The 17,397-nt window shown below is 45.1% G+C and overlaps 1 protein-coding gene across 1 annotated transcript in view; it reads left to right on the forward strand.

The window, feature by feature from the left end:
* Window positions 1-2,340: 2,340 nt before the first annotated feature.
* The window catches only part of LOC148824137 (cytohesin-1), a 99,183-nt gene continuing 84,126 nt past the window's right edge, over window positions 2,341-17,397 (forward strand). The window contains exon 1 of the mRNA XM_088926837.1: window positions 2,341-2,611. Coding sequence (XP_088782963.1) covers window positions 2,593-2,611 — 19 coding nt within the window. The 5' untranslated portion in view covers window positions 2,341-2,592. The remainder of the gene's footprint in view (window positions 2,612-17,397) is intronic.

Here is a 17,397-nt window from a genome sequence, read left to right on the forward strand (position 1 = left end):
AAAGGGATAAAGAGGTTGGAAAATGGATGGATGGCTTCCTGTTCTGTGCCAGCAGCCCAACTGTAGCTCGGAGTAAGTGAAAAAGTTAGATGTCACCAGTTGACTTAGGTGGGAACACTGGCCTTGCTCAATCTGCTCTCTTCAGCATTACCACTGCTGATCTTAAGACCAGGGCCATGGGATTTTTATTTCACTGACTTTTCAGGACATCAGATGAACATCCCCCAAGGATGGCCTGTACCTTCCACAGCACAGTGTTCCCTCACAGTGACTCCAGATGCGTGGGACAAGGCCTACTGCTCCAGCCCCAGATCCGGGTGGCTGGGCTGGGCTCTCTAGGGGGAGAGAGAGGGGGTGGGATGGGATGATATTCATGCCACCCGGTAAAGATCCATATGTGCCTTTTTTGACAAAATCAAGCAAGTTCGTTTCTCCCTCCTTTCTACCTTCCTTTAAACCTGGCGACACTCCCTGTGTCTAAGCCCAGATGTGGGCCGCTGCAGCCTTTCCAGTAACAAAGGCTCATGACATTCAGAGGTGTCACAGGGACCTTCAGCGCCTGTGATGAATGACGCCATTCGGCAAGGTGACAGCGGCTGACGGCCGGAATGCACAATGTCTGTCCTTGTCAGTCTTCGCTGCTTTAGGATCGCTTGGCTGCTGATTTTTCTCCAAGGTATCTCAGTGTTTGTTCAGCAGACCATTTTTACTGGAGTTATTGGAATGAGAGAATGAGATGTGCTGTAGCACTAAAAGGTACAACCGCTGTGCACACTCGCACACATTTCAACACACAACCTCAACGGCAGGAGTCTGGACTAGGAGACCCTAACCTCTTTTCTGCACTGCAGCTCATAAGCTTTGTTAATATCTCTCCTATGAGAGTAAAACACAAAGCCATAAAGCTAGTGTTGTTATAATTCCTTACACTTATGTAGTGCTTTTCTGGACATCCCCCTCAAAGTGCTTTACAGGTAATGGGGATCCCCTCCACCTGGTTGATGTGACACCACACAGCAGCTATCAGTGAGGAGGAGTACAGAGTGATGAAGCCTACGGTGATGATCTGTAAAGGCCAATGGGAAATTTGGCAAAGACATCAGGGCGACACCCCTACTCCTTTCAAGAAATGCTTTTTAACGACCACAGAGAGTCAGGACCTTGGTTTTACATCTCATCCTAAGACAGCGCCTGTTTACAGTATAGTGTCCCCGTCACTATACTGGGGCATTAGGACCCATGTGGACCACAGGGTGAGCACCCCCTACTGGCCCCACTAACACCTCTCCCAGAAGCAACCTGAGCTTTCCCAGGAGTCTCCCCTCCAGGTATTGGTCAGGCTCACACCTGCTGAGCTCCAGGGGACTGCCAGCTGTGAGCTGCAGGGTGATTTTTAACCTTTGCATTTTCGATGTTCCTGTAGTTCTCCAACTCGGGTTCCACCAGTCCGATTCTGTTTTGTTCAAATCTGTTTCTGCCCACCGAATAAAAATAAACCTCTGTGGTGTATCTGCACCAGGCAATGATGGGAGCCGAGTTGCAAGCGCATTAAAACTTCCCCCAAGAGCTGGTTTTACGTTTAGTGCTTAAGCCTCTTTGGTTAATCACAACGCACCGACGGTGCTATCGTTGGATTAGTTACATTTCACAATTTCAGATAAACGTGATACGAGGAAGTAAAAGACGCGCAATTATCTTCTAAAACCGATAAAATTAATTTGCGGTGTGTCGTTTACAGTTCGGTTCCATCTTGTGGTAGTTTTTTCACGCCACGTTAATTATAACTGCGGGAAATTCATTGAGACCACCAGATGCAAACAAAAAAATAATTATAAATCGATGTTGAAACGAAATTGTAACTCAGCGTGAACTAAATTCCAAATGTAAAAAAAAAGGATAGGTTACCTTCTTGAATCCTAGAGCAAGTATTTCTCACGTGACTCGGATCGCCTCTGTTTATTCATTTACCGGACAGATCATGTAATGTTATAACCGGCAGGGTGCAGATTGCAGACATGGCTAGAGTTTCACGCCGCTATTTTAAGTCGGTGGTGACAGAATTTATGATCTGATCGTTTTAACTGCTTGGGGGGGGTACGTATTTACCGCGCGTTAAGTGTTACCGTCCATTTTTCATTAATCATTTACGCGTGTGTGGTTTTTTTTAAAAACAAATACAATGTCACAGATAGGGTAGAACTGGGTTTGGTTGCGTGTTTGGTAACAGAGTTACCACGGTTAACGTCAGCATGTTTTAAAATAGCAAAGAGTTAAAAAAAAAAGGTTACGGCTGGTGACATCACATCACTAAGACGGACGGACGGACGGGCGCCCCCTAGCGAGTACGGGGGATGAAAGCGCTTATGTGAAGGTGCTACTACCAGCAAGCCGGCGGCGAGAAGCGCGGAAGACGGGGAGAGAGAGAGACTAGAAACCCCCCAAGACCCGACAGAAGAGGCAAGACGAGAGGCAGAAGAGAGAGATACGGAGGGCAGAGAGCGTGAGAGAAAACCGAGGGGACTTCAGCTGCTCCTCCTGACCGGCGCCCTGAGACAGCCAGAGGCGAGGAGGACGCGTGTGCACCTGGCAAGCATGGAAGAGGAGCTCTACGGTCAGTGCCCGTACAGGAGCGCATCACTTTTTTTTCCTTAACCATTGACTGCATTTTCAAAAAGGGGGATGCGGCCATGCATGTGGGCATTTAGTAGAGGAGAAAGCTGGTTGCGCAAGCTGGTTGGAGGGGAAAGCCATCTGTGATAACCCGGAGGAAGCGAGGTCTCGCTGCGGCTGCACTGCGAGAGAGGTCAGGCTGGGTTGATGCTGCTGCTGCTGCTCAGTACTACTGCTGTGGCGTGTAGCTGCCACTGAAACAAAACAGTTATGTTACTCCCACCCATTTAATCGGTCAGGGAGTAAAGTGTAACCAGGGGAGTCAAGGGTTTGATGGAAAAGCGGGTCGTCGCGACGTTTTTACACGCTGAAGATGTAGCACTTCTGTGCAGTAGCGATAAACGAGATTGCTCGCTCGCCGCGAAGCGATTCCCGACATGGCAGTAACAAGTTACTCTAACTTAGGCTACCGACGAGCTGTTCCGCTGACTTAACTAAAAGTTGAAACTTCTCTTCCCCCCCTCAGTTATTCTTCTTATTGACTTTTGTTTCTAACAGACATATCTCTAAATAGGCGGAATTGTTAATAATAGTTTTTTTTTTCATTTTAACGTGTCACTCGCAGGAGTTTCTCTTGTAGCAAGAGCAGTAATTCTAGCGAACAGCTAGGAAAAACCATTGCAGTAAATGAAAACCTTATCAAAAACCTCATGTCATCATATTACGTTTTATTTTTAAATAGAAAAAAAAACCTTGTGACATTTGCATACATAGCAGATTATTAAGGAAAATCGAATGTGGTTAAGAGCAGAATGTGAAGTTTGTTGGGTATGAGGGCCAGACATCCTGAAAATTGGGGTGTGATGCACAACAACAGTTTGCTGATTGCTTAGATTCTTCATACAGTATTTATTATTCATTACTTTACTAAGTGCTTGATGCTCTGATGCATAATGGGTTCTTAAAGTGCTTTAGATAGGAGGAAGATACAGTCCAGCAAGAGATGATCTCATGAGACAAATGAGATAAAAGATGTCCATTCAGATCAAAGAGTAATTATGGTTTTCTAGCCTCATTATTCGAACATGATGGATATCTGTGGAGCTGAATTGCAAATTTACTGTATATTATAAACGTTTTTGATTAAATAAGCACACAGTTGATTGGAATGATTGATATTGTGTATTTACCAGTGGGACTCAGTAGAGATCCCACAAAAAGTATGCTAGAAGCTTGTGTGCCATTAATAGTTTTCTTAATTGATCACCCTTGTGTTTTTGGAAGTATCATTGGCAACCAAAAAATGTTTGTGGTTTTCTCTTCTTCAGAAAATCTTCTGTCATTCTGAAACCACAGCGTACACAACGGCCTGTCGGTAAATTAGTCAGCAAGAGGAAATGTGGAGCTTTGATTCAAATAGTGCATGCCAGGTAGTAGTTTTAAAGGTGATAGCTTTTCCTCTCCGTGTTTGCCAATGTTTTGTGTCTGCATCAAACGGTCAGACACTGTGACTCAAGTCAGAACCTCAGCAGTTAAGGCAGCTGGTTGCTGTAGCACAGAGAGCTCAACTCCTGAGGTTTGTTCACGGTCAGACTGCGTTTACCATGCAGACACAGGGCTGGAACTGGTTTTTAATCAACTCAGATCTCGAGATCTTTGGGTTACGATTAATGGACTGGCTCTTGTCCACCAAGTTTTTACCTGCTGGAGAGTTCGCCCATGGAATTCTAATAATAAACTGGAATCAATGTTCAGAAAATAGTCTTGTTGCCATTGAAGAATATTGAGCCTTGAGTTCATGCTTTAACTGTCTCCAATTACAAATCAATGTCGATCAATATAGCTTTCGTCTCACATTATTGCAGTTCGCATGTGACGCCCAGAATTTGTTGTTGGGGCTGTTTGGCAGATTTGAGCAGTGCCTGCAGTGTTGCAATAGTTTGAAAAATTTAGAATTCTAGCATTTATGTTGACAGACGTGGACACACAGGTATGACTAAATACATCTCTGTGACACTTATGTGTGGCCATGGGTATCAAATTACTCATGAGTTCAGTTTGCCTCCTCTCTGGTTCTGGTCTCACTCAACAGTCTTCCCCCAGTGAGTCATTTCCCTCTCTTTCACCTTCACAGGCTCAGTACTCATGTACAGGATAGTCTGCAGCCTAAACACGCTGCCGTAGTTTTGAAATCACTGTCACCAGCAGGGGGCGACTTGGGGTTTTCTCCTCTTCAACAGGATACTGAGGGTGTGACTGTACACACCATGTAGCATCTCCTAATCACTGAGGACATCATTCCTTTCAGTAATGAGAACAAAATGGACTATTGACTGAGCCTTTGCCCTCAAAACCTAAGAGCTGTGGTTCAATGTGGTGTGAAGGAGGTGAGGGAAGGAAGAGGCTGAAGGGGTGAACGTGTGTGTGTGTGTGGGGGGGTGATAGCAAATTGCTTTGGTGAATTCTAACCAAATTGAGAAAGAGGGGTGAAGGCTTTTAAAGTTGTGCCCACACTAGACAACATCAATCAGTCTAGAGTTGTGGCCAAATTGAGCTGATGCCCAAGCATTGGTTTTCATTTAGAGAACAGCTACTGGCGAATAAAGAGAGAGGGGAGTGGACTTAAGGGAACAGGACATGTGGCAATGTTCCCTGACACAAGTGCTTTCGCTCTGTAAACATCAGCCTAATCCAAAGCAACAGGAGGAAAATTGACCCAGAAACAATCACTGCAGTCTGCACAGAATATACTGACGATGAAGCTGGAAGCTTGTTTTTTTTTGGGGGGGGGGGAGGGGGGAAGCAGATTACTGAATGAAATGCATCACCTTGATAACTTTTTTTGGGCCATTTTATCACTTTATGATTTTAATGACTTAAAAAAAGTTTGTCAGCTCGGTCAGTGGTCTTTCGGTTCTCGACACTTGGCATACAACATGGGTGCGATGAGTTTGTTTTAAACAGATTGATAAGTTCCAGCATGTGCTTTAATTAATTTTAAACAAGCTGGAGCAGTGGTTCCAGTGACAGGAATACGGGCAGAGCTGTGGGAGACATCCTAGAATAGAGATGAACTTGTGTAAATCTTGCAGGTAATTAACCAGAAAACTACAAGCTGACTTGTTTGGGCTTCAGTGTAGGATCTGCTTCCCAGGCTCAAAGCTCAGACCCGGTAAACAATGACTGTTTGCAAAGTAGCCAAAGAGAGGGTGTTTGCAGATGTGCTGTCTCATAGACTTTGGTCTTTTGCAACATGGAGAAGCAGAATGGGAAATGAATCAGGGATTGAGTTCAGGTGTTGCGTAACCCATTGAGCAACCAGAATGAGCACAACACAATGGCCAAAAAATCAGTATGTCTTTCTTTTAACTGTGGAGCTGCATCTGAAATGGAGGTGACAGGCTGGCGATGCAAAACTTACGTATTTTAGAAAAATTGCCCCCCTTTTTCCTCACACTGCAGGTCCCAGGTAGACCTTGACAAGTGTTTTACAAAATGCTAAAGAAACTAGAGGGGTTATCTGAGACCACCTCTGATGGCAGAAGAGCATCTCTGTTGTTAGTACGTATGCATTTCCACAATATTGCAACTATGCTTGGTACTGTAGAAGCTCAGACATGCCAAATGTCTCTAAGGTCTGCACGTGAGTATGTAGTGCCTTTTGATCCTCTACTCTTTTTCAGAATATGCAGCCATGCACCATAAAAGTCTTGGGGACAGGATAAAGCCCTTGCATGCAATTAACCATCTCCATGTATCTCATGGTAGCAAAACTTACTGTATGCTGTGTAAAATTGGTTTTCAAAACATTCATTTTATATTATCCTTCCACTTACATAGTGCCATTCTGAACACACGACTCAAAGCACTTTACAGGTAATGGGGACTCCCCTCCACCACCACCACCACCACCACCAGTGTGCAGCCCCACCTGGATGATGAGCCAGTCCGCTCACCACACACCAGCTACACCTCACTCTTGCCTCTGTAGAGGTGCTGGGTGCTCTCCTGCAGCACGTCTGGTTAGCTCTGTGCAGAGCTTCAGACAGAGTGAGAAGCGGAGACGCCAACAGGTGTCTGTGGTGAGTGTGGTGAGAGCTGGCCGGCTGCAGGCAGGCTGTTTCTCATCTGTCTGAAACCAAGACTCACGGCTGAGCACACCTTCATTAACCTTGCTTACCACTGCTTTATTGCAGATGTGCTGCCACCAGTCAGGGTGTGATTTTACAACTGGGCGAAAACACCCCAGGGAAATAACCAGAAACGTCTCCCCCTTCCTCAGCTTTGTGCTTTTAAGAGCCAATCACTTTTCTTTGTGTGTCAGACCCAACTTGTGAGTGTTTACCACACGTGTTAGTGTGGAAGATCCCTTAATGCAGTAAGAACTCCTGGAGACAAAGTGAGGGAAGTGTTGTTTCATTAAGTACATCTCGCTCCTTTGCTTGTAACTCGTTTACCAGAGAGACCAGGAATGAGGGACAGCAGTCGAGCATGTAGGTAGCCAACCTGTCAACCAGCCCTCACAGAAAAGAGTAGGTGTCTTTTAAAGAAGTTCATATTTGGTTTTGTACTAACTGGTGCCTAATACGGCATTCAGGATGAAAAATTCCAGAAGAGTCATAGATATTTACAGATATAAAAAGCATTGAAGCTAAGTGAAGATTTCATAGGATGAAGCAAGATCAGATTGACTTATGCCTCCATTTAAGTGCAGATTAAGTCTGGGGCTTCAGCATTTTTAATAACTAAATCTGTGCTGCATCAGCATCTGCCTAAGTGCAGATACATCTAGAAATATGATTTTAACTGCTGTCCTGATGGTACAACAAAGGCAGAGGCAGTTGAAAGGGCTCAGTCGAGCTCCCAAAACACCACACTGATAAAGCAAGACATAGTTCAGCCCTTTGTGAATTGATCGACTTGATAGTGAATTTAATAGTCGAATTCAGGCAGCATGGTGGTACAGTGGTGAGCATTTCTGCTTTGCTGGGGCCCTGGGTTTAATTCCTAGGGGTGTTATCTGTGTGGAGAATGTATGTTCTCCCTAATGTTTGTGTGGAGTTCCTCTGGCCTGTGACTGGTACTGTGCAGGGCCTGGTCTGGCCTTCAGCATGGTGGAGTGAGTGTTTTCGACAGGAGCAAGTTGGAGAAGTCTCAGTTCTGCATCAATGCCCGTCCTGGGACAGCACACCTCTGAGGGCTGAGGGCGTTCGCTGAGGGATTCAGACAGAAGCATGCATTTAAAAAAAAAAAATCTTCTCACCAAGTGTGCAGTTTGCAGAATTTTCTGATGCTCTGATAAGAATCTTTATCACTTAAGCGTACGGTGTTCTTTTGTCCCGGCACAGCTGATCACACAGGAGACAAAAAAGTCCCCACACTTTTTGTGACATTCAGAAAACAGCGTGTGGTTGTACTTCAACTTCCTTATTCATCTGCAGCTTTGTGACTTTTTTAAAGTAAGCCATTTATCACTTGTATGGCAAATTAAATACATGTAAATATATTTACATAGTTTTCTTAATGTAATGTGTTTTTGTTGAACTTCTTTCACTGTGCATTCATTTTCATTCTTGGGGGTTTTCCACCCCTGTTAGTTCAGTAATGCAATTGAAACCCATCTTCTTTCTTCCCTCTGAGAACTACAGGAGCATGTCCAGGGACTTACTGTGCTCCAGCATGCAGAATTTGTTTGTTAGAAGACCAATTTATCATCACTTTTTCAGTTTCTAGATTTTGTTTTTGTGTGTGGTGCAGTAAAGTAATAAATAATAATAAACTTTATTTTATATAGCGCCTTTAAAGGTGGCTTCTCAAAGCACTTTACAGAATGACAACAACAATAAATAAAAAGAATACACAAGATAAAACACAATTACAATATACAGAGGAGACCGTGGACGGTGGTACTAAGAAGAGCAGAGGGGTGAAGAATGGAACCAGTTAAGTAAAGGCTCTTCTAAAGAAGAAGGTTTTGAGTCTGGATTTGAAGGAGTTTAGAGAAGGTGACTCTCTGATATCCTTGGGCAGAGAGTTCCAGAGCTTGGGGGCATAACAGGAGAAGGCCCTGTCGCCCATAGATTGTAGACGGGCTTGGGGTGCAGATAGGAGACCAGAATTAGAAGAGTGAAGGTTGCGAGGTGGGGAGTAGGGCGATAATAGTACTGACAGGTACTGAGGTGCCAAGCCATGCAGAGCCTTGTAGGTGAGCATGAGGATTTTAAAGTCCACACAGAATTTGACAGGAAGCCAGTGCAAGGACTCCAGGATAGTACAGGGATTAATTAAGATATCCTTTTAGTCTGACTATCTGTTTTTCTAGTTCACTTGTAGAGGAATAGAGAGGTTCACGTGCAGGGTTTGTGGACTGGACGGAAACAGATGTAGTTTACACAGAGGCCACTAGGTTGTCCCTCAGACCACGAAATGACAGAAAACAGCTGCCACCTTCCTCTGTCCCTGATGTGAAGTGTGCACGTTTCTGAGAGATTGAGATGGATCTCAGAATCCTTTGCTGAAAACTACGAACCTTGACAAACCCTAATCTATCATTTATGAAATAAGGAATACCAGTCGTTTTAAATTGAAGCTGTGTTATATTAAATAAATATTGCATTTGATAGTCTTGTTTTGTGCTATATTTTGTAATGGAAAGGCAATCAACAGTAAAATAAACTTATTTAACAATCATCTTGTAGCAGTTAAAGCTCTGACATTGCTCTTATTAAGTCGATGAAGGGTTTGACTAGATGACAGCTGTCACGGTTCTGTTTTATAGGTAACGCAGGCTGAGAGTTTTTAGGTGGAATATTTGTAGTTTTGAGGCTGTTGAACCTATTTGCTACTTCAATCAAGTATGCTTGCCCAATGTGGCTCCTCATTTCCAAGTCCTGGAGTTCAGATGTGGAAGAATAATTTGATGATTCCAAGATTTAGCCTTGTGTGTGTCATGAACACCTGTGCCAGGCGAAACTGTTTCCCTTGCTTTCTTTTAATAAGCACGAACCACACAAAACACCAGTCGCCAGTGGCAGGGTGACGCAGACTAGTGACAGTTTAATTGTGTTTAAGGGCAGCTTAGATTACTGTGTCTATGAATTTACCAGGCTGAAGCACAGTGACTCATTTATTGGGGAGCTGGAGAGGTTAATGTCTTCTGTTGCAAGTTTCCTAAGTCTTCTGATGCCACAGTGCCCTCAGTCCAAAACTGACCGGCTTTTACTGTGACTGTGCCCAGATCTCACCTCAAAGTTTGTCCCATTGAGGTGCCTGTGGTAAATGAGTTTCTGTATCATTTGCCATGTAGGCTGTGTATGCAGTGTTTCGCAGGCTTGAATTGTGTCTGTGGCCTGCTCGTGGTCAGGCTGATCAAAATGGACTCTCATTGTAAAAGCCAGTCACAAAGCAATGAAGGAGCATAGAAGCCAGCTTCCCAAAAATGAACCACACTTTGGTAATACGCACCTTAACGGCTACCTCAGAAGAAGGTTGAAGTTGAAATCTTCTATTGCATTTCCTCTTTGAACTTCTGAAATTGCCTAAGATGAAGCCTTTAACTTTAAACTGGTACCAGACAGTTTTATAGCAAATACCTCAGACAGGAAATTGCTGGCAAATTGTATTCCACTCTGCTGTGCATCTGCATTTGTTCTGAAAAATAGTGTGAAAAAGTCTGGAAATAAGTACTATGTTGTTGGTATTATTTTTCTGTTTGTTTGCAAGGCATTCTGACTTGGCATTGAAGTCTTAAATGTTTATATGAGGCTTGTTAATCTTTCTTAAAGAGTTCCAGAGCTACTGCAGGGAAACTGTGTTGGGTCCAGAATGGATGTCAGAAAGCCTGACGAGTAATCCTGATAATTAAATATTTTATGTGTGCTGAGTGTGTGAAGGGGGTTGTTACGTTGAGATTGAAGAGGTTGCATGTTTTTTATAAACCCTGCCTCTTGGTGTGAGAGAGAAATCTTCTGGTGTCTGGGGGCCTGTAGTGCTGCATGCATCGGCCACTGACTGTTGAGGCTGGGTTTGAAGTGTGGAAGAGCAGGCATGTAGAAGCAGCCTTAAAAACCCTGTAAAGGATTTCTAATAAGCAATTTTTTGGTTCATTTAAGGATTCAGTTCAGTGATGAGCTCAGCCACAATGAAAACCCGCAGCTGTGTGTGTCCCATACACCAGGAGAGGAAACCCCCATCCTGGAGTGTGAGAATATATTCTTTTCAGAAAAATGGAGGGAATCTCTTATTTGACTGTTTTTGGTGCATGGAGCAGGTAAATTAGTTTTTTTACTTAAGTTTAAAATTGTAAGTCAGATTTCCAGTGCTGGGTCTTGTGAGCATGATACCAATCGGTAGGGGTTCCTAATATTATGGCCAGTGAGTGCATACTAAAGTAATATTACTCACTTAATAGGTTATGTGCTGTTAGTTTTAGACCATTAGTGGTCAGCTCTGCTCCTCATGGACTGCTGTCCAGCAGGATTTATAAATCTCTCCACTTTCTTAAGAACAAGGAGTGGCTCCAACTAGTACAATTAAGCAAAGAATGAGTTTAATTAGGAAGGAAAGCCAGAAGCCTTCTGTCTCTCTGGGGCTGGGGTTGTACCCCCTTGTCTTGGGTTTCCGAATGTACAGACTTGCAGTAAGGCTGCATTTTTTAAAAGCTGCTAAAAGAAACTTGAGAAAATCGCCGTTTTTTCTTTTTGCTTTCAATCAGATTCAGTGAGAATCTTACCTTCTGCTCCGTGTGTTTTAACTGGATCCTCCTTGTGCCGGTAATTCATAATTCAGTCATTTAGTTATTTAGTCTTCTAGTACGGAAAGAAAAATGATACTCTGATGCACTTACATGGATGTTTGCTTAGTGGCCTAGACAGCTGTGGCTGGGCAGAATTGTCTGATTTAATAGTGCAGAGAGAATAATAAAGCCAGTCTGAGCCCTTTTAGTTGTGCTATTGTGGGGGAGTGTTGCTGTCCAGGGTGCACTCACACACATTGATCAGGCCTTTGATAAAGGGCCGTAATTTTGCTCACTGTTACATAACTGACATTTGTGGGGCATCTGTCTGGCTTGCTATATTTGGTGGAAGGCACAAGTCCCGGCGAATGTGACTGTGTCAGGAAACTGTGTGTTTGTGGTTTGTCATCCTGACAACTGACTTTGAGAAATCAATGTAAAATAAGAACTGGAGGACGTGACTGAGATAGCAGGAATTCAAGGGCTCTTCTGCTGTGGTGTAGAAGAAACGTGTTGCACATCAGTTGCTTGTTGGCAAATGTGTGGCAACTGTATAATGAGTTTGTATCAGAGGCATTTCTAAACTATCAACCTTCAAGCACCAAAAATGAAGCACTTCTTGTGAACTTTAATCTTTTGAACAGGACCGATTTCCGTCTCTAAAGCTGCTGCTGGCTTTGATCTCTTTCCTAAAGAAGCCCTTAATGTGCAATCAATATGCTTTTGGAGGAGGTTGGTTCATGGTCGGGTCTGACTCTCAAGTTCATTACCCGTCACCAAATTATTGAAACACAGTGAATTACGTGAGTCTTATTTTGAAACAGGGAGAATTACTTCAACGACTGACCTTACATAACATGGAATCTAGTTGCAGTATGATTAGCCAGCAGCCATATCACCCTGCAATCCACAGCATGCAGCCCACTGAAGCTCATCAGGTGGGTGTGAGCCCGGTCAGTACCTGGATGGGAGACCTCCTGGGAAAGCTAAGGCTGCTGCTGGAAGAGGTGTTGGTGGGGCCAGCAGGAGGCACCCTGTGGTCTGTGTGGGTTCTAATGCCCCAGTATAGATGAGATGTTAAACTGGGGTCCCGACTCTCTGTGAAATCCCAGGGCGTTTCTTGAAAAGAGAAGGGGTGTTACCTCAGCATCCTGGCCAAATGTTCCCCTGGCCTTTACCAATCATGGCCTCTGAATAATCCCCATCTCTGAACTGGCTTCATCACTCTGTTCTCCTCCCCACTGAGAGCTGGTGTGTGGTGAGCGGACTGGTGCACTATGGCTGCCGTCACATCATCGAGGTGGGGCTACACACTGGTGGTGGTGGAGGGGATCCCCATTACTTGTAAAGCACTTTGAGTGGAGTGTCCAGAAAAGCGCTATATATGTGTAAGGAATTATTATTATAATGATTCTGAAACCGTACTCAAAATCAGCCAACGAAGCTTGATAAAATACACCTGTGAGCTCCACAATGGGCTTCTTTTAAAGTGACTAAACTATGAGACTATGGATGTCCTTCCTACAGTGTACAAAGTGCTGATTAAGTGTGCATCTGTCCCTTTTTCTTCTGCTTTTGCAGTGTGGTTTGTTGTGTCTCTGTCCTGTGGTGGTTTACAGTGGGGTGTGCTAACTAAGCTGCGCTCACATCAGCCTGTATTGCCTGTGCAGTGATTTTGTTGCTGTTCAGTCCGGGTTACATGCGGGTCTGTTCTTTTCATGCTGAGAAGCCCTGGAGTTGCCCCGGTCCCCCCAGGAGCTGTGTCTGTGCCCATTAAACATGGGTGTCTTGTACAGTTTGGAATTGTCCAATATTTAACTCTTTAGTCCCCTGTAATTGAGAAATATCCCGAAGTTAATCACCCTGGCTAGCCACCACAACCCTCATACTAACTGCAGAGCACTCTTTCCTCTGTGCTGTCCTATAAGACAAGCACTCGTTTCGCCTTTCAACAAACTACAAGTCCCACAGTGCCTTGCAGCTCTCAGCTGCCATTGGAGATTTTGTATGGCCCTTGCTCACCACACTATATTGCGTATTTTTTGTTGTCATTCTGTAAAGTACTTTGAGTAGACACCTTTAAAGGTGCTATATAAAATAAAGTTTGTTGTTGTTGTTGTTATTATTATTATTATTATTATTATTATTATTATTATTATTGTAAGCTCATGGGCAACCTGACAGATCACATGGGTTGCAGGCAAGTCCACCCAGTGCTGCCCAGTCAATTATATGTCATCTTCTTGGGGAATGCTGGTCATGGTTAACTTATATCATAGCCATGCTTGATGTCATAGCCAGTGATGTCATATCCATGTGCCGGGTCATAGCCAGTGATGTCCTAGACAGTGATATCTGGATTGCTGGGCCCAACCCAAACTCTGAACAAGTGCTTTTACTGCTAGAGCTACCCGTCATCAGTGTAAACTGAAGCATTGATCATGATATTGCACACTGCTGCTGCATGAGTCACTAGGGTTATAGTGCCAGGAATGATCAGTGGATACTTGAACGTTATTCAGTTATTTTGTTGTGGCAAGTAACTGTGGTACAAACTGCTTCCTTTACTGTGTAAAGGCAGTTGTTTACTTCAGTGTTCCTCCCAGTAATTTGTACATCCTGCACACCCCAAGGACAGAATGTCAAGTGGCCTGACTGTCCCAGCTCAATTAGCTTGCGTTAGTGCTCCTGCGTGTGCACGCGGATGGTTTCCCCCCTTTTCATTTTATTCATCTCTGTGGCTTCTTTTTGCTGGAGAAGGGATTAAACTCTGCTCCTGCCGCCCCCAGCTGCTGAGCTTTCCCCGACTTTCCGAAGCGTGATCCGGAATAAATAAGCCCCTTCGAAAACTTCAAATGCGCACACCAGGCAACTGGAATCAGTTGACAACAAAAAAAAGATCATGGAAAACAGCTCCTGAAAGCGGCTGTCGGAGGGGTTAATTTAATTTAGTCTCATTTTCAGCTTCTTTCTCTACTGGATGCCTTTTCAAGATCAGCCCCTGCCATTTTAGAGATGGTGGCAGGGTGGGGCGTCCAGTATCGCCCATTTCCAGTATCGAACCTCTTTGGACGTTCAAAACTCATTTTCCCCCCAGCGCCCCCCGGGCTGTGAGTGGTATGTGTTATGGTCCTGAGTGTTTTTTAGTGCCACTCTGGCTTCACAACCCCTCTGGTACTGGCTAACTGGTAAGGGGGCCGGGGGAGGACAGGTTTAATGACTGTGATAGCGCTCAAGAAAGGCAGAAGGTAGCATTGGCCTTGCAGGAGAAGGCAGAAAAGTTCAGCCCCGACCTGCTGAAGAGGCACGGGCTCCTGTCACAGTGTGTGTGTGGGACTCTGGAGAGAGGCTTATCATCCTGTTTCCTTCTCCCTCCTTCAGACTTGCTGGCATGCTGGCCTGTGCCCTTGAAATTCCAGTAACTGCCACGTGCGATGCTTTGTGCTTTTTTTGGGGGGGGGGGGGGCATAACTTTTAATTTGGTTAAAAAGCGCCTGCCTCTGTCTTCCCACTGTGTGCGGCAGGCTGCAGAATTTCCCATCTCTCTTCCTCTCCGCGGCAGTGGAGACCCTTCATCATTTTGTGTGAGTTTATTTAATTACTGACTTTGACAGGCTGGTTTCTTTCTGTGATCACCGCCACGTCCTTATCACAGGAGGGTCGGAACTGCGTGTTAGATTGTGGAAATGGTAAGGTCTGTGGGAAAACTTCTTTCAGAACTGGGAGAGAAAGAGGGTACAGGCGTCCCAGTTCAGAGCTGCGGCTGTCGGGGGGGTTTTCTTGCTCTCTCAGCCCTGGGTGAAGCAAGCTCCGCTTCACAGAGAGCGGAGAGCCGGCCGTGCATGAGCCCCTCCCTCGCAGGGCTCGGGGAGATGTGACCCCTCTGCCTCAGCTGCCGACAGGCCCTTCCTCTTCTCCCCCGCGAGTCTGCGAGTCCTGCCCTTTCTGCTCCTCTGCTGACGGGCTGGTGTTCCGACGAGCCGCTGACATGAACAGTCTTACTGTGCACGAAAGGAGGGATGAACTGGGTGCAGTCCTGGGCTCTGGAATAGCGAATTCTGTAGTTTGTGTGAGTATTTACACGTGCATACACAGCACATTTGTAGATGTAGGGATGTGTGTCCCTACATATCCCTACAGGACCATGTCATAAAAGCTGTGCACACTTAAACTCAGCACACGTGAGGAGCAGATCCCCATGTGTGCTCCGTTTCGCATTGGAGGGCACTATTTTATTTCAGAATAACTACTCTTTGTGTCCGCAAAAGCTTGCATTCATTTTTCTGGTGGACACCAGTGATGACTGCACCCTTTGTGTCAAAGTACGGTGGACTGCTCCACAGCGCAGTTCCCAAGATACAGGTCGTGTATGTAAGTATAGTCCATTGAGAAACATAGCATTCCACATGCAAACGAGGAGCACTGCAGAACGATGTGTGTCCTGACCATCTGTTCTTCAGATGACCAGCTGGAGGCGGCAAAGCTCTGGGCTGGCTTGACAGCTGATCAGTAGGAAGTGCGTTAATACTCCCAGGACCATCAGTCTCAAAAGACTGATAAGAATCACAGGGCTTTTGTGCTGCCTTGGAGAGCTGCGCCTCTAAGGTCCTCTGCTACCGTCTATTGATGCTAAATTAGTCCTAACAGGCTGTTAGTGTTAGCTAAGATGCTAACTTTGAAAGGCTGAACTTCATAAACGTGAAGATTTTTCAGGCAAACAAAAAGTACAAGAATCCCTGACTTTATATGGACTCCTCTGCCAGGGCAGCAGTTTTACTGCTGACTTCTTCATTGACGTCTTCGCTGTCACCTGACGGTCATCTTAGTCAGGCTGTTCCCTTCCCTCTCGCTGTCTGGAAAGAGGAAGTTACCCGCCAGTCTCTGAGCTCAGGCAGGCCTGTCTTTCACACCAGAGCTGATTCTCACAGAGCTGCTCTTCCCGTTTCGTTATGTCAGTGCACTGAGGTGCAGGGGTGGCCTCAGCAAAGCAGGGAGGACGTTTAACATTGGAGGGGGGCTGAAGGGGGCTTTCTCATGGTGGGGAGGGCAAAATCATCATGGGGATGGTTGGGAACGAATGGGGGCAGCTATGAGCTGGACACCAGAAATCTCAACCCTGGACCTGGGGTGTCCCAGTCTGCCAGAGTTTATAGGTAAAAGGCCCGGAACAATTAAACTGGTGGTGTGTTCAATTAAGTAATTTTTTAGATCAGCTGGAACTTAAGTTAGGATATCCTTCACACTTAAAGGACGAGTTTTCCCTTTATTGAAACTTGACTTGCTTAGTTGATCAGTGTTCCTCATCTTTATTTAACACGGGTGATTGAGCCTGAAGTGTCGCAGTAACTGGCCTGGGGATCTCCAGAGTTGGAGACCCGGGCATACATAAAAATGCATTATGATGAGAGCAGGAAAAACCCCAGCACATCATGGTTTTTGTTGGTAAATCCAAAAACGGACTGGAAAGCAGCTGCTTGTCAGGGAATTAAGGAAAGGGAAAGCCAGAGCATAATGAAGGGCAAATTCCTGTAACCATACAGGTTGGAATGAGGTGCATGTTTCATAGGTGGTCTAGGAGCTACCCAAGGAGAACTGTGGGGTTTCCTGGCAGTCTACAGCAACTGTAACCTCACCTCTTCAGCACGCCTCTAGCTCCAGCAAGACCCCTGCCTCCCCCTGGGGCTGTGGATCACCTGCAGAGGCTCCCTGGCCTCTCAGTTGTAGCTTTTACAAATAGTGTAGTGCACCACAACACACGGGTCTGTTTTTCTAATGCATCACCTCTTTCAGCTTTTGCTAAAGTCACAATTTCCATATGTATATTTTTTAGCAGGGCTCTGTAATTTCAGAGTGCCAGGGAAGAATAACAGCCTTAGGGAGGGAGAGAAAGTGAACAGGTACTGTTTTTCCTCTGTGGGTGCTGGGGCTTTGGTTTTCTATGAATTTGGAAGAAATCTTCTGTCGGCATCAGTATCTTTTATTTTTTAATTTTAGAATATTTTCTTTTTCCATCCCCCGAGGTCGGATCTCTTCCCTGCAGGCACATGTAAAAT

Source organism: Atractosteus spatula, chromosome 11, assembly GCF_055471065.1.
Source record: "Atractosteus spatula isolate fAtrSpa1 chromosome 11, fAtrSpa1.hap1, whole genome shotgun sequence".
In the NCBI taxonomy this organism is placed as follows: domain Eukaryota; kingdom Metazoa; phylum Chordata; class Actinopteri; order Semionotiformes; family Lepisosteidae; genus Atractosteus; species Atractosteus spatula.